The sequence below is a fragment of the Leucopleurus acutus genome (genome assembly GCF_964270905.1).
Source record: "Leucopleurus acutus genome assembly, chromosome: 10".
Classification (NCBI taxonomy): Eukaryota; Metazoa; Chordata; class Mammalia; order Artiodactyla; family Delphinidae; genus Leucopleurus; species Leucopleurus acutus.
The window spans coordinates 625,031-646,803 of record NC_139153.1 but is presented as its reverse complement, the minus strand read 5'-3'; the positions used below and the strand labels follow the sequence as shown (position 1 = coordinate 646,803).

Below are 21,773 nucleotides of genomic sequence, written 5' to 3'. Positions count from 1 at the left end.
GAGGTGGTGGAGCAACAGGAACGCTCATCGTCGATGGAGGTGCAGCCACTTTGGAGGACAGTTGGGCAGTTTCTAACGAAACCAAACGTACTCTTACCTTAGGATTCAGCAGTCATACGCCTTGGTGTTTACCCAAGGCGTTAAGATCCTAGGTCTACATCAAAACCTGCACGTAGATGCTTATAGCAGCTGTAGTCATAATTTATTCAAAACCTGAGAGCAACCAGGATGGCCTTCAGGAGGTACAACCAGACAGTGGAATGTTATTTGGTGTTAAAAAGAAATGAACTGTTGAGCCGTGAAAAGACATGGAAGAAACTCAACTGCATATGACGAAGTGAGAGAAGCCAATCTGAAGAGGCTACAAAACCGTGTGATTCCAGCTGTATGACAGTCTGGAAAAGGCAAAACTATGGAGACAGTGAAAAGATCAGTGGTCGGGCTTCCCTGGTGGTGCAGTGGTTGAGAGTCCGCCTGCCGATGCAGGGGACACGGGTTCCTGCCCCGGTCCGGGAGGATCCCACATGCCGCGGAGCGGCTGGGCCCGTGAGCCATGGCCGCTGAGCCCGCGCGTCCGGAGCCTGTGCTCCGCAACGGGAGAGGCCACAGCAGTGGGAGGCCCGCGTACCACACACCCACAAAAAAGATCAGTGGTTGCCAGGAGTTGGGGGGCGGAGGGATGAATAGGGAGAACCCAGGATTTTTAGGGCAGTGACGATACTGTATGTGACACCACAATGATGGGTAAAGCCCACATCCATAGAATGTACACCACCAAGAGTGAACCCCAGTGTTAACTGTGGATTCTGGGTGATAATGATGGGCCCACGTGCGTTCATCAGTTGTGGTAAGCGGACCACCCTGGCGCGGAATGTCAATAGTGGGGGAGGTGGGGGCAGGGGAGATTCGGGAAGTCTCTGTACCTTGCACTCGGTTTTGCTGTGAACCTAAAACTGCTCTAAACTATGAGGTCTGTATTCAAAAAACATATACAACAGCAAATGAGCAGCGTATTCCCGCAGTGGAAGCAAGAGTGGCCGGGCTAGAGACAGTGCCCTGAAACTCTCAGGAGTGCCACAGTGGAGCCAGGCAGAGCCGCCAGGGCTGGGCTCGCGCATGTCACCGGCAGGCGAGCGGATGGACAGTGCGGCCTGCCCACAGCACTCTCATTGGGTGTCCACCGCTGCTGTGACAAATTAGTGCAAACCGAGGGGCTTAGAGCAACCAGAGCTATCCTCTTACAGTTCTGGAGGCCAGAATCGCGACATGGGTCTTGCTGGGTTAAAATCAGGGTGTCGGCAGAGGCCCTGAGGCAGAGCCCTTTTCCAGCTTCCAGAGGCCACCTTGCCCTTGCATTTGGAAGCCAGCAGTGCCAGCGGAGGCCTCCTCCCCTCACATTGCTTGACTCTCTTTCCTGCCTCTGTCTTCCGTTTACAAGGACCCTTGTGATTACAATGCGTCCAACCAGGTAATCCAGGACCATCTCTCCATCTCAGGGTTAGCTGGCTAACAGCCCTAATTCCATCTGCAGCCCTGGTTCCCCCTTGCCAGGTAATGTAACAGATTCATAGGTTCGTGGGGTTAGGGCGCGGACATGTAAAGGGGGCCGTTACACGCCGTACAAATCTACTGAGCAGTAAAAAGGAACAGACTATCACGCCAGCCAGTGATGCGGGTGAGGGAGAGAAGCCAGGCACCAGAGAACACCTACTGTCTTATTAATCGGGAGGCTAGAACCAACTGTGTGTGTGATCCATTGCTGCGTCGCAAATTACCCCAAAACCCGGTGGCTCAGTCTAACACACAGGTATTATGTCAGGCTTTCTCTGGGTCAGGGACCTGTGCACGGCTGGGCTGGCTTCTCTGCTCCGGGGCCTCACGGGGACTGCTGTCCAGGTGGAGGCTGGGCTGCAATCGTCCCAAGGCTCTGAGCTCCGAGCTCGTGCACGCGGCTGTTGTCAGGATTTGGGTCCTGGCTGGTTCTAGGCCAGAGGCCACCCTCAGTCCCTGCCACGTGGGCTCCTGGATAGGGCAGCTTGTGTGCAAGCCGGAAAGCCAGCGGAGAGAGTCTCCTAGCAAGACGGAAGTCAGGATCCTCTGTAACCTGGTCACAGAAGGGACGTGCTGCCCGCGTTGCACTGGTGAGAGCAAGTCGATGAGTTCAGCCTGCGTTCAGGGTGTGAGCATCTTTGAGAAGCCAAAGTGAGTGGAGACTTCAGCCCATCAGGTGCCTTTGGTGGGGGAAGGGGAGGGAGGAGACCGAGGGGCACGAGGAAGTTTGGGGGTGTGAAAAGGCCCTGTGCCTCGATTATGCTGGTCCTTACACAGCGTGTACATTTGTCTAGCCCCGCCGTATACACAAAATGGTACATTTCTGATACGTAAATCAAACCGCAACCACAAAATATTATTTGGTGAATTCAGGACTTTTTAAGGCTGACTTGGCCAGTCGCCCCTGTACATTGACTGGGCGCGTAAGGTTGCAGGACGAGCCGACAGGGCATCATATATTCTCTGTCAAGGGCACCGCATGTGAGGAGTCGCATGTGACCCTGAGGGCGAACACCTCCTTGAATCGCACACTGGCTCCCTGGCTCCCTCCCTCAGGTCCCAGCCCTTTCCCTGCTGTGAGCTGCTTGAGACGCTCACTCCCTGGGCCCTCCATTCAGGGTCAAGGAGAGCCCAGACCAGGAAGATGGGCCTGAGACACACAAGAGACACAGGACAGGCTGAGGTAAGGACAGAGCCTGAGCGCCAGGGTCAGTTCTGTGTCTCCAGACAGGGCAGAGGTGATGGGACCAGAGAGGAGCCAAGCGGAGGTGCTCAAGCCAGAGGGAACCCGAGCCCCTCCCAGCTGTGCCATAGTGACCACAGGAGCAGGAAAGAGAAAGCCTCGGTCCCTTCCTGGAAACCGCGCAAACCTGCCTCCAAGAGGGACCAGCCCAACCAGGAAGTCAGAGAATGTGCAGGAAGGAATCCAGCAGAACCCCAGACACCATCGCTGGAGGTGAGGGTCAGCCCTGCAGTAGCTGGGGCCACCGGGCCAAGGCCAGCCACACCCAGCAGGAAGTACTGGCCCGTGCCGGCCTCGGCTGAGGCCACACGCCGTGTAGGCTGAGTCTTGGCAGCCACGCGAGGCACCTGCAGCCCACGACTGCCGCTCAGTCATGGAAACGAGCCTCCACGGCCCGGTGGACACCAGCCCGCATGTCAGCCTCCAGCCCAGGCTCCATCCCGACACTCGATTAAAGCGACACAACTCACCTTAGGTCCCGGGACTGGACTTGCACTGACTCCCAGCTCTACAGAGAAGCCAACAAAAACTGTCATCGGAAACAGGAGAGAAAACATTCACGAAGGGGATGAGTTTGAGAAGTCCTAGTAAACGTAGACGCTGTGAGAATTAGGAGAACGTCTTAACTCCTCTCTGGAGAGGCTTCAGCCCCGCCGGGGAAAGAACCATCGGGGCACAGGAAAGCCCGCCGGGGTTAAGGGCGTGATAAGGCCTGAACACGGCCGGCAGTCAGGCGGGCAAAGTGGGCAGTAGGCTGGGACAGCTACCAGAGCTCCAGGGAGAAGAACAAGGTGGCACTGCAGGAGAAAGGGCAGGGCCCAGGGCTACGCCTGCAGGTGACGAGTGGGAGGAATTCCAGGCGCCAACAGACGGAAGGCAGGAGGGGCAAAGCCAGTGCACCGGCAGGTGAAAACCGCCCTGGACTGAACCCAAGGCCCAGGTGCAGGGACAGGAGCTCACACTGGACACCTCCGCAGGGATAAGACCGCGAAGAAAAAGCTACGATGCTGGGGCAGACAAGGAAAACAAACAAAACCCAGGTCCTGTAAAGGACCCAGAGCCAAGCGCGTGTCATTCGTTTCCTCCAGAATCCTAATGCCGGGTCTAGGCGAGCACGGCTCTCACGTTTGAGGGGTGAGAAGGAGCTCTTCTTCTTCTTCTTCTTCTTTTTTTTTTTAGCAAGCCTCTGTTTTTAACAAGCCTCTGTTACCGTAATACTGGCTTTTGTACTTGCTGATGTATTTACCTTTATTGAGATTTTTAGTTGTCCACGTGGCTTCAAGTTTCTATCAGTAACCGTTCATCTCACCTGGCAGGGCTCCTCTGGGCCTTTCTTGCAGGACAGCTCTAGTGGTCACCAAGTCCCTCAGCTTTTGTCCATCTGGGAATGCCTTGATTTCTCCACTTTTAAAGGACCCTTTTGCCAGATGTAGGATTCATGGTTGACTCTTTTGTTGTTTTCCTTTGAACACTTTGAATATATTGGCCTCTGTCTTCTGGCCTGCACAGTTTCTAATGAGAAATGTGCTGGAAGTCTTATTGAAGGTCCTTTGGATGTGGGGATTCGCTTCTCTCTTGCTGCTTTCAAGATTCTTTGGCTTTCGATTACCCTGTGGTCGTTTGTTATAATGTGTCTCAGTGTAGGTCTCTTTGACTTCCTCATACTTGGAGTTCCTTGAGTTTCCTGGATGTATATATTCATCCAGTTTGCAAACTTGTCAGCCATTATTTCTTCAGATATATTCTCCGCCTCTTTCTCTGTCTTCTCTGTCTGTGACGCCCACAATGCATATATTGGTCCTCTTGATGTTGTCCTACAGGTTCCTTAGGCTTTGTTTGCTTTTCTTCAGTCTTTTCTTTTCTGTTCCTCAGCCTCCATCGTTTCCATCGTCCTCTTTTCAAGATCACTGATTGTTTTTTCTCCCTGCTCAAATTTGCCTTTCAATCCCTCTAGTGAATTATTTATTTCAATGATTGTGTTTTTTAGCTCCAGGTTTTCTTTTCTGATTTCTTGTTAAGTTTTCTACTTCTTTGTGCGTATTTCCATTTTGTTCACACATCATTTTCTCGACCTTCTCCACATCTTCTTTTAGGTTCTTTGAGCATCTTTTTTTTTTTTTTTTTTGCGGTACGCGGGCCTCTCACTGTTGCGGCCTCTCCCGTTGCGGGGCACAGGCTCCGGACGCGCAGGCTCAGTGGCCATGGCTCACGGGACTAGCCGCTCCGCAGCATGTGGGATCTTCCCGGACCGGGGCACGAACCCGTGTCCCCTGCATCGGCAGGCGGACGCTCAACCACAGCGCCACCAGGGAAGCCCCTCTTTGAGCATCTTTTAACACAGTTTTTTAAAAGTCTTGGTAGTATACCTGCCATCATGTTTTTTTAAGGAACAGTTTGTTTGTTTTTCCTGTCAATGGGCCATACTTTCTCATTTCTATGTGTGCCTTGTGAATTTTTGGTAAACCCTGAATATTTGAGTTTAATAATGTGTTAACTCTGGAAATCACATTCTGTCTCTTCCCCAGGGTTTTCTGTTTATTGTTGCCATTGTTTGTTGGTTTTGGTTGTTTTGATTGTTGTACGCTATCTTTGTGCTGAGAATCAGCCTGAGGTGTAAACTTAAGGTCTCAGGTCTTTTCTGAGACTTTCCCTTGTGGATGCTGCCACAGGGATGGAGGTGGGGGATAGGTAGCTGTTACTGTGCTCAGTGCTGAAATGGACAGAAATGAACACAGTTTTACATCAGAGTCTTCCCTTAGAAACTGCAAGCCTCAACAGACTCCAGAGTTACAGGAGAGCTCCATCACAGTTCTGCCAGTGCAACAGTGGTCTGGATGGGGAGGTAGACTCCTGGGGCTTCCTACTCTACCATCTTCCCCGACTTCAAAATATGTTATTTTTGTTCTTTTTGCTGCTATTTCTGCAGGAAAATGGTGACTCCTTCTCTTTTGCTTGGTCTTTGAATGACCTTTATTCACATTTGGTTCTGCTCGCTTTTCTCTCTCTCTCTCTGTCTCTTTAATACCAGTTCAGCAAACTTTCTGAGTATATGTCCCCAGGTATTTATGAAGGGATTCTCTTTCTTGTTACTGTCTAAAAAACCTATTATAACTTCTCCAGTTCAGCCCAGTGGCTCTAAGAAAATTTCAAACACATAAGCATATACAAAGGTAGAGAGGTGGGACTTCCCTGGAGGTCCAGTGGTTGAGACTTCGCCTTCTAGTGCAGGGGGTGTGGGTTCGATCCCCGGTCAGGGAATTAAGATCCCACACGCCTCGGGGCCAAAAAACCAAAACGTAAAACAGAAGCGATATTTTAACAAATTCAATAAAGACTTTAAAAGTGGTCCACATCAAAAAAAAAAAAATCTTCAGAAGTGGAGAGGATGGTATAATGAGTCTCCAGGATCCCATCACCAGCTTCACCAGTGATCAACTTGTAGCCAATCTCCCTTCACCTAGAACCCACCCACTTCCCTATGTCCCATATTATTTTTATAAATTTATTTATTTATATATTTATTTTTGGCTGTATTAGGTCTTCGTTGCTGCGTGCAGGCTTTCTCTAGTTGCAGTGAGCAGGGGTTACTCTTTATTGTGGTGCATGGGCTTCTCATTGGGGTGCATGGGCTTCTCATTGCGGTGGCTTCTCGTTGCGGAGCATGGGCTCTAGGCGTGTGGGCTTCAGTAGTTGTGGCACGCGGGCTCAGTAGTTGTGGCTCGCGGACTCTGGAGCGCAGGTGCAGTAGTTGTGGTGCATGGGCTTAGTTGCTCCACGGCATGTGGGATCTTCCCAGACCAGGGCTCAAACCCATGTCCCCTGCATCGGCAGACAGATTCTTAACCACTGTGCCACCAGGGAAGTCCCTCCCATATTATTTTGAAGCAAATTCCAGGCATTGTATCATTTAATCTTTAACTGTTTCAATAGGTACTTCTAAAAAGATGAGGCCTCTTCAAATTAACCACGATACCATCATAGCATTAAAAAAAGAAATCCTTAATATTGAATATTCAAAATCCATAAACGGAGTTTTTCAATCATTAATTTGAATTAGAATCCAAATAAGATCAATACTCTGCAATCAGTTGTATCTTTAAGTCCCTTTCAACCCATAGGTTCCCTCCCTGTGTGATCACTTTTCCGGTGGCAAAATGCTCCTCAGGTGCTGTGCGTTGGATTCCCCGAGGGATCTTGCTTTTTTTTTTTAATTTTAGTATTTTTTTAAATTGAAGTATAGTTGATTTACAATGTTGTGTTAATTTCTGCTTCACAGCAAAGTGATCCTGGCACACAAACATATATATATATATATATATATATATATATATATATATATATATATATATATATTTTTTTATTTTTAAATATTTCTTTCTTTCCATTATGGCTTATCACAGGATACTGAACATAGTTCCCTGTGCTCTACAGCAGGACCTTGTTGTTTATCCATTCTGTATATAATAGCTTAGATCCGCTAACCCCACACTCCCACTCCATCCCTCCCTCAACCTCCTCCCCCTTGACAACCACAAGTCTTTTATCTCTGTCTGTCGTCTGTTTCTGTTTCATAGATATGATCATTTGTGTCATATTTTAGATTGCACATATAAATGATGTCATATATTTGTCTTTCTCTTTCTGACTTACTGTACTTTGTTGGACAATCTCTAGTTGCATCCATGTTGCTGCAAATGGCATTCTTTTATTCTTTTTTTTTTTTTTTTACTTTCTGGCTGCACCCTGTGGCATGTGGGATCTTAGTTCCCCAACCAGGGGTTGAACCCGTGCCCCCTGCATTGGAAGCACGGAGTCTTAACCACTGGACCGCCAGGGTTACATTCTTTTTTATGGCCGAGTAGTGTTCTATTGTATATATGCAACACATCTTCTTTATCCATTCGTCTGTCCATGGACACTTAGGTTGTTCCCATGTCTTGGCTGTTGTGAACAGTGCTGCTCTGAAAATGGGGATGCATGTATCTCTTTGGATTAGACTGTCGTCTGGATATGTGCCCAGGAGTGGGATTGCTGGATCCTATGGTAGCTCTATTTTTAGCTTTCTGAGGAGCCTCCATACTGCTCTCCACAGTGGCTGCAGAAGCTTGCATTCCCTCCCACACTGTAGGAGGGTTCCCGGGGATCTTGGTAAGTGAAGTCTCTAGTTGGGCAGGACCTAGGTGGAGCCTGGACCCTGCGTTTCTGACAGATGTGCCGGTGATGTGCACGCTGGTCTGAAAGGACCGACACTGAGCAGTGTGTCCCTCATGCCCTGCATTTCCTGAGACTTTTCTCCTTTACCAGTGGGATCTGGTGGAAGAGAAAAGCCTGTGACCCAACAACTTGACATTTAAAGAGAACTAGTGGGGATAAGGTACCTTTTTATCCCAATTACCTGGAGAAGAAATAGAACATCAAAATTACCCCCCGGCCCGCAACCTGGTCCACGTAGCAGAGGTGCCGGCTCTAGGGTCACTCATGGGTCCAGGCACTGGACGTAGAGGAAGCTTTACAAAACAGGCTAGAACCGAGTGCAATCACGTACCCTTAGGAGATGCATCACTGACCCCGAACGCACCCGCCCTTTTGGTGGGCACTCAGGGTTGGAGGGGTGTCCGGCCTCTGTTGTTGTCCCGGGCAACCCGCGTGCACCCCACAAGGGCCCGGGGGGAGGGTATGTGGGAGCTGCGTGTGGCCTGTCAGACCATCTGCCTCTGAGAGCCCAGGAGAGCTGGCCAGACCAGGTCAGGATCCCTCATGCTCAGGCTTCTGGCCTCAGCCCCACAGCCATGGGGCTGCAGCCCGGGTGGGCACCGGGAGGCTGAGGCCCGTAACCCTGTGGCGGTGCGTGTGACGGACCGGTGGCCCCCAGTGGGCAAAGGAGCAGCAGCCCGTGGCACTTGGCCTGTAAAGGAGAAAATGTCAGTAGGTTCCATCAACCAATGCGCAGAGCCACAAAATCACCGTAGGGGTAAGGGACACCTCTAGGCCTCCCGGCACTGCTGGCTGAGGGGCCGATGTCCTGCTTACCCTGGCCAGGACTTGCATGCGGCCGCCCGTACAGGACGGCCCCACGACCACCCTAAGAGCCAGGATTCCTGCTCCAGAAACCCCAACATACAATGGTCAGTGTCTGCCATGACTGTGAAAGATTTAAAAAACTTCTCAGTATATTATTTCATGTAAGAGTTGATCGTTGCTGTCCTATTCCTAAGAGAATTGAAAACGTGTCCTCACCAAGCCCTGTCCTGTCAATGTCCATAGCAGCATTATTCCCAAGAGCCTAAAGGTGGGCAGTACCCAGGTGTCCAGTGGTGAAGAAGCCATCAGCAAAGTGTGGGCTCTGCACACAGCGCACTACTGCAGAGTCATAGATGGACCACAGCGGTCACAGGAAGGAGTGAAGCTCTGGTACGCGCTACAACACGGACAGACCTGAAAACATTGTTCTGAACGAAAGAGCCAGACACAGAGGGACAAATGTCGTGTGGCTCCACGTTACTGAGATATCCAGGAGGCAAAGTAGGGGGGACGGAAGAGTGGGAGTGACCGCCTGGGTTTCTCCCCAGGTGGTGAAAATGTTCTAAAATTAGATTATGGTGACGGTTGTACGCCTTTGCAACTCTACTAAAAACAACTGAATTGTGCACTTGTGAAGAATTTTATGGTGAATTACCTACCTCAGTGAGGCTGGTTTTTGTTTTCTTTTTTTTTTTTAGTGTGGATTGTTAAAGATCTTACATTTTCCTCCTGCATCTCACCAGCGCCTCTGACCCTGGGCCTCACCCAGCCCTCAGCATGCGGCAGAGGCCAGCAGGCTCAGAGAGGTGCTGGTCCCCCATCCAGGGAGCGGGAGGTCAGCCAACTGAAGCAGTGGATCAGCACGCTGATGATGTCCGTCGCCAGGGAGGAGGAGACAGCCGCGGAGCTGGAGCTCAAAGCTCGCATATTCCATTTCGGCGAGTACAAGGGTGATCAGGAGGTAGGGCCTCTGGATGGACAGATGGCTGCCCGTGGGCGGTGGTGGGCAGAGGGCATGTGGCCAGAGGCCAGGGTGGGAGGGTGGGGGCGTTCATGGGCACCTGCTGGGACAGGGCCCAGTGCTCAGAGCTCGGATGGTGGGAGAGCGAAGCCCCGGGGACGCGGTGCTCTGGGGCTGCCGTGGCCCCTTGCCAGCGTCCAGGCTCTGGGCCTGACCCAGGGGCACCACTGGACAAGGCCGTTGGCCTCAAAGCAGAACCAGCCATGTATTCACGCCCTGTGAACAGGCAGCTCCCCGACACACCTCCTCTATCCCTTGCTTCCTTCAGTGACTACGTCAGCTTCTTAAACACACACAGTGTGTCTGGAAGTGACCCTGCCAGGAGCAGGGCAGGCACGTCCCCAGCCAGGCTTGGCGGGGGGGAGAGTTCTGAGGGCACAGAGGCCAGGGATGTGTCCTGGGACCGGGCACACCCCTCCTGACAGCATGCCCGGGGCCCAGGGTGTGCACCTGACTTCCCAGTTCATTCAAATTCCCGTTGAATGCCTACTGTGCGCCAGGCACCGGGCCAGGTACCTGGGATGCCCCGAGAGCAGGCCAGGCGTCCGTGCCTCCTGCAGACTAGTGGGCGCTGGCTGTGCCCTGTGCCTGGCCTGTGCCTGCTGCTCCTCTTGTAACCACCCCGTGGGACAGCGGTCGTTGAGTTTTCTGAATGCCAGGACAGGCTGAGAGAGGGGAGTCCACCTGCCCAGGGCTACACAGAAAGCAGGTCACAGAACATGGTCCTGGGGGGAGCTGAGGTCAGCGCGGGGCCAGGACAAGGCGGGCTCCTGGAATAGGGGATGGGCCTCAGTGGGCACCCCGAGGCCCAGACGTGAGCCCCGGTAGGTGCCGGGACCCAGGATCTGGCTGACCACAAGAGGGCCAAGGGGTCAGGCACTCTGGCCAAGAGAAGTCCAGGCGTCCAGTTGTGGCCCCCCCCCCACTTCCCGAGCCCCACTGCCTGCTGGGCAGGGCCCTGGGAGGTCAAAGAAGCCGCAGTGAGAGGTCTGGCAGGCTGGGGCAAGGGGCCGGCCCAGGCCCGCGTGGCCACACTGGAGGGAGGCCTCCCACCTCGCAGGACAAGCTGCTGGAGAGCCTGAACCGCAAGGTGCTGCACGTGTACCAGCACTGTGTCGGCAGCCAGCAGGAGTCCAGCCTGGGCACCGTGAAGATGCTGGCCACCATCGAGCACCAGCTGAACGAGCTGCTCGAGAACCTGGAGCGGGTGCCCCAGGTGAGGGTCGAGCAGGCCGAGAAAGCCAAGGAGAAGGAGCGCCATTTGAGGTGAGGTGCCGCTGGTCGTGCAGCTGTCTCTCAGCGGGAGGGCCCGGGGGCGAGGGACCCTCACACCCCTGCCCCGGCTCTGGGCTGGCACTGAGGACAGAGGTCGGATGCGGCCCTGCCCGCGGAGCTCCCGAACCAGCGGCAGGACCTGGTGCTGCATGCTGGGGGAGGGGAGCCGGCATCTGCGGGCCTCTGGGGGCGTCTGGGGGTCCAGACGGGACGGCACACTCAGCCCGACGGAGAAAGTCCCTGTTTGGGAGTGGGGCGTGTGGTGGCGTCAGGGAGCCTGGGAGCCAAAGTGAGGGTGCGGCCAGCCGGCCTCGCCTCCGGAGACAAGGGACGGTGGCAGGCACTGTGCTGGCTGGACTGGAGGGGGAGAGGAGCTGCACTGCCAGAGCCCGGGGTGGGGGGCGGTGGAGGGGGAAGGCGCCCGCTCGGGAGCAGCTGAAGGGAGCCTAGGTCAGCAGGGGACGCCCGGCTCCAAAGGGAGGCCCGTGGAGCTCCCCACAGGTCCAGTGGGGTGCAGGCCAGTCCCTGGCCACCTGGTTCATTCGGTCCTAGCAGAGCCCCGAGACACGGTCACCTGCAAGCAGCCATGTCTCTGCCACATGCACAAGGGCTCTTCTTGTGTGTCCGTGGGCCCTGCTGGAGCGGGCACTGGACAGAGGTTTGACGGCCACAAGTACAGAGGACGACACGGGACTCTAGAGCTTGCTGGGGCCTGGGTCTTCAAGGGCGGCGATGGGGGAGTGGATCGGTGACCAGGGATGACGAGCTCGGAAGTCGGGTCTCCCGGGGGCATGAGCCCAGTGCCGCGACCTGCAAGGGTCAGAAGCCAGGCCCTGCCCCCTGGCAGGGAGGTGGAGAGGAGTGGACAGTTTTCTCAGAAGATGGAGGGCTGTGGCCTGAGGGCCGTGTGGGAGGGAGCTGGTGACTCGGTGGCCTTCCCTGGGCCTCTGGTCATGAACCTCTCTCTTCCTGCCCCCGAGACTCCGGGAAGAGAAGCTAATGCTGCAGAAGCAACTGCAGGAGGAACGTGTACAGCGGGCCCGGGCCCGGGCCCAGGCCGAGGTCAAGAAGAAGGTGGGCGAGGTGGCCCTGGGGAGGCGCCGGGGCCCGGGAGGGGTGATGGCCTGCAGCCCCCCCGGCTCGCCCCCTTTTGCAGATGCTCTTGCTGAGGTCCTCGGGGGCAGATGGGCCAGCAGAGCGGGGTCAGGGTGGAGCACGTTCTCCCGTTCCAGGCCCGCCGCCCCACCTGCCCCTCGGGACCTGCTTCCTCTGGGTGCCCTCCCAGCCCTGCCCGGCTGCGGGCCCTCCGCCCAGAGCGCTGGCGCCCACAGCTCAGCCCCCACCCCAGGGTCCCACCTATGTTTCAGCCAGACCACAGGCCAAGGTCATCACCCCTCAGTAAGGCCCCCCAACAGCTGCATCCTCCACCACAGCAAGTGGGCTGGAGTGGCCTCTGGCCTCCGGCCCCGGCGTCAGGATGCGTGGTCCCTAAAGCAGGCCTGAGCATTAACACGGCCCCAAGGACAAATGAGGACACTGCGGGGTCTCCCGTAATCCTCGCGGCAGGAGAGACGGGCCCTTCAGCCTGGTGTTTCCCCTGAGTTTCCAGGTTTCCCCCCTTCTCTCCCGACGCCCGGCTCATCCCGGGGGGCAGGTCCGGTCCAGGCTGGTTAGACTTCCTCCCCCGCAGCGCTCACAGTGGCCCCGGCCCGCCTGCTGACCACGAGTGACCAGAGAGGCTGGCATGGGCCCTGGGCTCCTGGTGCACTCGGGCCAGGTGTCCAGACCTCAGCGCTGGGGCTCTGCGGTCAGGGCGCAGGCTCACGGCGTGCCCGTCCCCACAGAGGGGCAGGAGGCTGGTGTGCCGCTCGCGGCCACCTGCCCTGCAGAGCAAGGAGGCGCCCAGGCACGAGCTGGTGGACAAGGACCAGGTGGAATGGCTGTTCTTCTTCACATAGCCCACGGGCCACCTGCTGCCTAAGGAGAAGCAGAGGCGGCGGGGCTGACGCCCCAGGACACGCCAGCACTGGCACCATGCCCCCCGCTCCCACGCTGTCCCTTCAGTCTCACGCGAAATAAAAGCTATGTCGCTCTGGTACCTCAAGGCCTGTTTCAGGAGGCAGACGCTCTAGCAAAATGTCAGTCTCCCCTCATTCGTCATCTAAATCAGCAAACAATGAGAGAGGAGCCCATTTTGCATGTCAATTCAATTAGCTGCTGAGACAGAGAGTTCCTTCCTAAGGTGAGGGCTGGGATAAACCCCAGCTCCATCCTGAGACGAGGTGTAGGATCCAACCCGGTGCCACCCTGAGGTGAGGTGTGGGATGAAACCCAGAACTACCTGAGACGAGATGTGAGACCAACCCCAGTTCCACCCTGAGGTGAGATTTGGCATCAACCCTATCTCTACCCTGTTGTGAAATGTGGGATAAACCTTAGCTCCAACCTGAGGTGAGATGTGGGATCACCCCTAGTCCCCACGGAGCTGAGGTGTGAGAATAACCCGAGTTCTACGTGAGATGCGTATGGTGAGATTAAACCCCGTTCTACCCGAGGTAAGGCGTGGAATCAACTAGGGTGAGGTGGGGGACCCCCTGCAGCTCCATCCTGAGGTGAGGTGTTGGGTCGCACACTGTTCCACCCTAACTGGAGGAGGTGTGGGATCGGCCCCAGCTTTTCACCATGGTGAGGTGTGGAAACAGCCCAGGTTGAACCTGAGTTGAGGTGTGGGATCCACACGAGCTCCACCCTGGACATAGGTGTGGGATGAACCCCTGTTCTACTTGAGGTGAGGTGTGGGATTAACCCCACTTCAACCCTGAGGTGCGGTGTGGGATCAACTACGATTCGATCCGGAGGTGACGTGTGGCGTCAAATCCAGTTCTAACCTGAGGTGAGATGCGGGATCAACTCCGTTTCCACCTTGAGGGGAGGTGTGGGATCAGTCCCCTCTCTCTGTGAGGTGAGATATGGGATCCACCCCGTTTCTCCCCTGATATGAGACGTAGGATCACCCCCAGCTGCACCCTGTTTGACATGTGGAACCAACCCCAGTTCCACACTGATATGAGGTGTGCAGTCAACCCTAGCTCCCCACTGAATGAGGTGTTGAGTCAACCCAGATTCCACCCTGAGGGGAGCTGGATCCGCTGCAGCTCTGCCACGTGGTGCGGTGTGGGATTAACTCCAGCTCACTTGGAGGTGAGGTTTTGCATCAACCCCAGCACCATCTGGAGTTGAGGTGTGAAATCAACCCCAGTTCCACCTGAGGCGAGATGTGAGGTCAACCAGAGTTCTCCGTGGGGTGAGATGAGTTAAACCTCAGTTCTACCTGAGGTGAGGTGTGGAATCAACTGCAGTTCCACCTTCACTTGAGGTGTGGGATGGACCCCAGTTCTACCCTGGGGAGAGGTGTCGCATCAGCTCCAGCTCCACCTGCAGGTGATACGTGGGACAAGCCCAGTTCCCCCTTGACGTGAGGTCTGTGGTCAGTCCAGTTTCACTCTGGGTGAGGTGTGGGATCACCCCAGGTCCATCTGTGTGTGAGACATGGTTGATTGGCCCAGAGTGATCGGGCAAGACCTGTCTGTTGGATGCAGTGGAATGAATATACATAGAGTATTTATTGCAGACATTGAGTGTGCCTGGATTGAATGTTGAATTAAAAAGTTTTCTTTCTAAAGAGTAAAAATTGGATTTTGCAGAATGAGTGTATCTGAGAAGTTGGTTATTTGCACACATCCTCTGTAAACAGCGGTTTTTAAATGCACACAGTGAGGGTGCAAGTGGGCATACCCGAATGGTATTGAGTGAGTCATAAGGCGCGAAGGCTGGCTTGCGCAGAGTGTGGGTGCAAACAGTGGCTGTTGAATAAGTCCTGAGACTCCCTCTGGCAGCGTGTCCTCGTTGGGTGGGGATGGGTGGGCAACATGAAGACACGGGGTCGGGTCAGATCTTAGAGGAGCAGCCAAAGAGCTCTGTCCCTGTCCCTTCCCTGTCCAGGAAAGGGAAACCCCAGAACACTGAGAGGAGAATCAGGAGGGAAGAGGTCTCTGGGTCACAAATGGGACTGCTTGCATGTTGTTATTTTAGGGTCCATTTTGTGAATGTGTGTTTTCACTAAGAAATCACCGATTTCCTCTAGATCTTTAGTCTGATGCAATATGTTTCTCTTATTCTACAGAATTGTCACATTTAGTGAACAAATACTGATACTTTATTATGAACGGAAATCCATATTTTATTCAGTTTACCTTTATTCTCCCTTTTCCGTTCCAGTATCGCATCCAGGGCACCACATGACATGTAGTCGTCATGTCTGTTTAGTCCCCTCTGGGCTTTCACAGTTTCTCAGACTCACCTTGTTTCTGTGACCTTGACAGTGTGGAGGAAGACTGATCAGGTTGGTGTTTTTCTTGTGATTAGACGGGTTATGTGTCTTGAGGAGGCAGGTCACAGAGGTCAGGTGCTTTCTCATCACTTTATGTGAAGGGAACAGGCCTCAAGGCAGCTTATCACTGTTCGTCTTACTGGGACTGCTGGCTAAGTTATTATGCGTCAGCGTTTCCCACAGTGAAGTCACTTGCTTCCCTGTGTCCATACTGTGTGTCTTCTCTTGGATGAACTTAGCTTGGGCAACCCACACTTCTGCAGAAGGGAGTTACCTTCACCTCCTTGGCGGATGGCTGAGTGTCTGCATCAAATACGTGGATTCTTCTGCATAGGAGATTTTTATCCAATCTGATTTTAAAAAAAGAAACCTATGCAATCACTTATTTCTCCCAGTGTGGACACCTGGGTAGGTGTTTTAAGCTCTTGGTTGTAACCCAGCACTAGAGTTTTTGGTTGCTGTTTATCCCTGCTTTGGCCATTGATCCTCTCCCTTTGGGTCCTGTTTCATTTGACATCCTTCCATCTCCTTGCGGGAATGATAATTTTTTTTTTTTTTTTTTTTTTTGCCTGCTTTGACTACTTCTTGGGCACCATTTCTATGAGACCTCTGTGTGCAGGAATTAAATTTGTTTCTTTTTCTCCTGTTGATCTGTCTTGTGTGAATTTTATTATTAGTCCAACCACAGGAACTCCGGAGGGAGAGAGGGAAAAAGGTCCCCCTCCCCAACAGTATTACCATCAGCACAGTCATTCAAATTATGTAGAGAGATTCCTATTTGTCCTCATTTAAAAATGTTAAATATAAAAGTTGAGTTGAATGTTATCTGCCTTTTCTTAAATCTAAACAACAGTATACACACCTAATTATAAAGATTTCTGTGTGGAACTGTCTGTACCCATAGTAAACGAAAGGTGAGTTGATAATAATACCTCCAACATGATCCATTCTTACATGGATACTGTACGTCTTCCCTTGTGATCCCGAAACCTGTTCCCTGTGCACCAATGCTGAACTGAATTTTGGAGACCGAGTTTTGGGTGAACTAGAAGTACAGGGAACTATACTCAGTACTCTGTAGCCAAGTTACGACGTCTTGCATTTACGGGACCTTAACCATCTAATGTCCTAGAAAGAGGGGACTGCACCAGGGTTCCTCTGCGTGTGAGGTGCTCTGCACGCAGGGGCTCCAGGCCGGCCAGTTTCAGGGGCAGCTGCAAAGTGACCCCTTCCAAACCGTGCACTCTCCTGCGCCCTGGACGCGGGGGCACATGTCCCTGTTTGGGAGCCTCTGGTGTCAGCTGGGTTCTCCCCGGCACACGTGGAATTGTGCTTTTGTGGTCGACACAAAGGTTGGGGTTCTCGGGCACATTGTAGGGGTGCCCTGAGCTTCCAGGCCTCCTGCGGGAAGGGCTTCCCTGTGCCCCCCGCCCTTCCTGGGAAGGACCTGCCCGTGATTTTCTGAGCCGAGAATCTGACTCTGTTCTACTTGACACACAGGTTATTTCTGTGTGTCTTTAAGATACGCTAAATTTTGCAGGAATAAAATAATGAAGTGATTCTAGCGAACCTTGTTCTCATAGTTATTCAGAACTTTACCAAGAATTCTCTGACAGTTTGGAAAATCAGATCTCCTGGTAAAGGGGCTCAGAGTTTCTGAATTGCCAGTAAACACACCAGGATTGCTGTCAGCACAGTCATTCAAATTCTGTAGAGAGATTCCTATTTTTCCTCATTTAAAAATGTTAAATATAAAAGTTGAGTTGAATGTTATCTGCCTTTTCTTAAATCTAAACTGAAGAAAACTTTAAGCAAGCATCTGATTACTTAGTGTAGTTGAAGCCAAACACTCACCTACTAAATTACGTATTATTTTATTTAAATGTATTTATCTTGAATTCTCCTCTCTGTTGTAACTATAGCTGCATACATACACAATATACATAATTATACTTAAATTATATGTGTAGAGAGATTATGTTACCTCTGCATCTGATTTCAGAAGGTGAGGGGAGTGTTCCAAAGTACTTGATATAAAAGGGGTGAGGGTCTGACGGGCTGACAGAACCCTCATGACAAAGCATTTCATTCCCACTAAGGTGCTAGAATCCAAAAGACAGACGATAACAGGGGGAGAAAGTGGAAGCTTCAGACAGCGCTGGGGGGAATGTGAAATGGTGCCACCAGGCTGGCAGTTCCTCAGCGTCAAACACGGAGTCACCGCGTGACCCAGCAATTCCACTCCTACGTATACACCCAAGAGAAAGGGGAACACGTCCACACGAACACCTGTGCACGCATCTTCATAGCAGCATGATTCACAACACCTAAAAGATGGAAACCACCCAAACGACCATCGACAGGTAACAGACCATCAACAGGAGAGCAGATACACGCAATGTGGTCCATCCACACAATGGAATATTACTCAGCCATGAAGAGGAGTGAGGCACTGACACTCACTACAATGCCGATGAGCCTTGCAAACTTGATGCTCAGGGAGAGAAGCCAGGCACAGAAGGACACTCTCTTAGTCTGCTCGGGCTGCCATAGCAAAATACCAGGCTGCGGGCTTCCACAACAGAAACGTATTTCCTACAGCTCTGGAGGACAGAAGTCTGAGATCAGGGTGTCAGGATGGCCAGGTTCTGGCGAAGCTCATTCTCGGCTGCAGACGGTGATGTCTCACTGTGTCCTCACGTGGAGGAAGGGCAGAGGGAGTTCTCTGGGGTCTCTTTTATAAGAACACTAATTCTGGACTTCCCTGGTGGCGCGGTGGTTAAGAATCCGCCTGCCAGTGCAGGGGACACGGGTTCGAGCCCTGGTCCGGGAAGATCCCACGTGCCGTGGAGCAACTAAGCCCGTGCGCCACAACTACTGAGCCTGCTCTCTAGAACCCGTGAGCCACAACTACTGAAGCCCTCATGCCACAACTACTGAGCCCGTGCACCTAGAGCCTGTTCTCCGCAACAAGAGAAGCCACCGCGATGAGAAGCTCGCGCGCTGCAACAAAGCGTAGCCCCCGCTCACCGCACAGCAACGAAGACCCAGTGCAGCCAAAAATAAATAAAAAGTAAATAAATTTATTAACCCCCCCCCCCCCCACTAATTCCATTCATGGGGTCTCCACTCATGATCTCACCACCTCCTCAAGGCACCATCTCCTGATACCATCACCTTGGGGGTTAGGATTTCAACATGTGAATTTTGGAGGGACACAAACACACAGCCTAGAACAACCACAAACTGTATGATTCCATTTATAGGAAACACCCAGAACAGGCAAATCCACAGAGACGGAAAGTGGGCTAGTGGTGCCAGGTGCTGGGGGAGGGGAAGAGAAACGGGAAGTGACTGCTCATGGGGAGGGGGATGGGTTCTCCTTTGGGGGACTGAGAATGCTTCTTACCACAATTCAAAAAACCCCATCGTTCATCACATCGACAACTTGACATCACAGGGGACTCGCATTTCTGCTGAAAGACCCCGTCTGCTTGCCCACGTGGTTCCCGGGTGACCATGTGGGGACCGTGGAGTGTAAAGGAGGGCGTGAACGACCCCATACCGGGACGGTCCAGAGGCGGACCCAGGGCTCCGCCCACGTGTACACGCATCCCCAGCATCGCCGGACAGAATCCACTGGGAGGGCTGGCCGGCTTTATCATCAAGTGTAAACAGCCTCGTGAGGCCAGTGGCCGTGCACTGGTGACTGACTGACCGCAGCCCTGGATGCCAGGGCCTGTGGCCTGACTCCTCTCAGCCCGAGGCTGGGGTCTACCGGGGACGCCGCTGCCGTCAGTCCGTGGTCGCTGCTGGAACACGGGCGCGGCTGCAGAGCGAGACCGGAGCACCTCCGGTTCCTTGAGAACCTCATGGTAGAAACGGGAGTTTTACATAACGCACAGGAGCCGTGATAGGGTATTTTCTTAGGCGAGCTGATAACACTGCCCCGTCCACGTGGGACACCCGCTGCCCTGCTCACTTTCCCCACGGTGGTTGGAGGTGAGCCCTTCCGTCCTCCCCCAACAGATTTGGCCTCCAAGGCCTCCTGAGGTTCCTCCCGAGCCCTGAGGATGTGTCCTGCCTGAGACTCCTGACACAACATGGTCCCGCTGAGGTCGGCCTGCAGAGGTCACGCAGAGGTCACGCAGAGGTCATGCAGAGGTCACGCAGGGGTCATGCAGAAATCTGAGCAGTCAGGTCCCGAAGCAGCCGCCTGCCTCGGTTTTCGGGCTCACGGTGCCCTGTCAGTTCGGTGGGCACTCCTTGTTCCCTCCATCCGCTAACACCTCACCCGCTGCTGTGGGTTCAGTAGTGTCCCCCCCACCCAAACTTATATCCATTCTGACCCCAGAATCAGGCCTTGTTTCTGAAACAGGGTCTTTGCAGATGTGGTTAAGATGAGGCCATGCTGGATTAGGGAGAGCCCTAAATCCAACAGCTGGTGTCCTTATAAAAAGAGGGAAATCTGGACACAGACACAGAGAAGCCACGTGACGATGGAGGCAGAGATGGGGATGATGCAGCCCCAAGTCCAGGGGCGCCAAAGATTTCTGGAGACCAGAGAAGCCTGGAGAGGCCAGGGCAGGTTCCCTGAATTTCCAGAAGGAACCAACCACACCTTCATTGTGTATTTCCAGCGTCCAGAGCTGCGAGAGAGAAACCTCTGCTGTTGTGACACCCCCGGCTTGTGGCATGTTGTCACGGTCACCCCAGGACCCCCACACCTGCCAGATGATGAGACACGAGGCATCAGAGGAAAGAGCCCCTCGGTATCTGCACGAGCATCTCTACACACACGTCTGGGTGCTGAAGATGGAGGACACGCAGCCGCCTCCCCACCCGAGCTGGGCGTCGGGCTGCCTTGCTGTCCCGCTCGCTCCTGTCGTATGTCCGGTGGATGACCCACCTCTGTTGATGCAGGTGCCGCGTTTCACAGGGCAGGTCCTCGTGCCGAGTCCCTGGAGGGGGTGTCAAGCAGGAGTGAACGAGGCCTGGGAACATGTGGGCCAGAGAGGTCCTCCCCAGGAGCCCAGCCACAGTGAGCCCAGGGCGTGGGCATCCCTCCCCTCCTGTACCCCATGGAGCGAGAGTAAAGCCCCAGTGACCCCCAAGAAGAGACAAGACACCCAGAGGACTAGACCATCCACAGAGCGGGGACTGAGTGTCCACCTCATTTCCCCGGAGAGAACAATGTCTTCACCGGGACTGCAGACGGGCCCGTGTGCCCACAGACACCCAGCTTCAGTGAGCCAGCCACACAGCAAACCCCCTTCCAGGGTCCCCTGTGTTAATAGACCCAGCCTGTGGGGGAGAGGGGCCGGCCCGAGGGAGGATGGACGTGCTGCAACAACGGACACTCACTGGTCCTCGACACATGCCTTGTCCTACATAGTCTGAGGTCCCACGTAGCCTGAGGTCCCACGTGGCTGTCCTTTCGCCCACCGTGTTGGGGGAAGATGAACCAGAATGTCCGGCCCTGTGTGTCTGACGTGCCCCCGCTGGCCCCCCTGGATATGGGGCTCCTGGTGGGAGAAAGCGCAGCCCCTCAAGTCCTTCTCTTTGGTCTCAGGTGCAGGGACCAGCCCTCTGCGGCCGGATGCCTTGGTGAAAGCAGGCAGGGGTGCCCCCGCTGAAGCAGCAGAAGAGGAGGGTCGCCGTCACCACGGAGGTGACCCTCTTCCAGAAGTACTTGCCCAGGGGAAGTAGTCTGCGCAGGTGCAGCCACTCGCAGTTGCGGACGTAGGAGCTGCTGGGGCACGTGGTGGGGGAGGGATGCTCCACGCCAGGCAGGGTCGGTGGCTCGAGCCCGTGGCAGCACTGCAGCCCTGTGGTGCCCTGCCCGCTAAGACGCCACACGAACCTGATCACGTGAGTGTGCACCGCACCTGATCTCAGACATGTGTGCTCACTGCTGACCCATCACGTGTGCCTGATGTCACACACGCAGATGTGCTCACCTGCTCACTGCAGGCCCGTCACATACACTTCATCACACGTCCACTCACTGCTGCCTGTCGCCCCCAGTCCACGTGGGTCGAGTCCTCGAAGGAGCTCGGGGTTGCCCTGCTGGACCTCATCAGCTGGTCCAGCGCTGCCGCTGCGAAGGGGAGCCTCACACGGGTGCTTCCTGGTGTGCTTCACACTCGGGTCCGGAGCCACACTCTCCTGCCCAGTCAGTTTCCAGGAGACCAGGCGGGCTCAGACCTCTTCGAGGCGCTGGCTTAGGTAAGGGGCTGGCTTGTTTCCTGGGCAACATTACCGTTCCCTCA

General features: G+C 54.0%; 1 protein-coding gene across 1 annotated transcript in view; it reads left to right on the top strand.

The window, feature by feature from the left end:
- The window catches only part of CFAP100 (cilia and flagella associated protein 100), a gene marked incomplete at both ends in the record, with an annotated part of 49,362 nt that extends 36,293 nt beyond the window's left edge, over positions 1-13,069 (top strand). Inside the window, 4 exons of the mRNA XM_082847439.1 lie at positions 9,641-9,776; positions 10,897-11,102; positions 12,092-12,185; positions 12,956-13,069. Of these exons, the coding sequence (XP_082703565.1) occupies positions 9,641-9,776; positions 10,897-11,102; positions 12,092-12,185; positions 12,956-13,069 (550 nt within the window). The remainder of the gene's footprint in view (positions 1-9,640; positions 9,777-10,896; positions 11,103-12,091; positions 12,186-12,955) is intronic.
- Between the last annotated feature and the right edge of the window lie 8,704 nt (positions 13,070-21,773).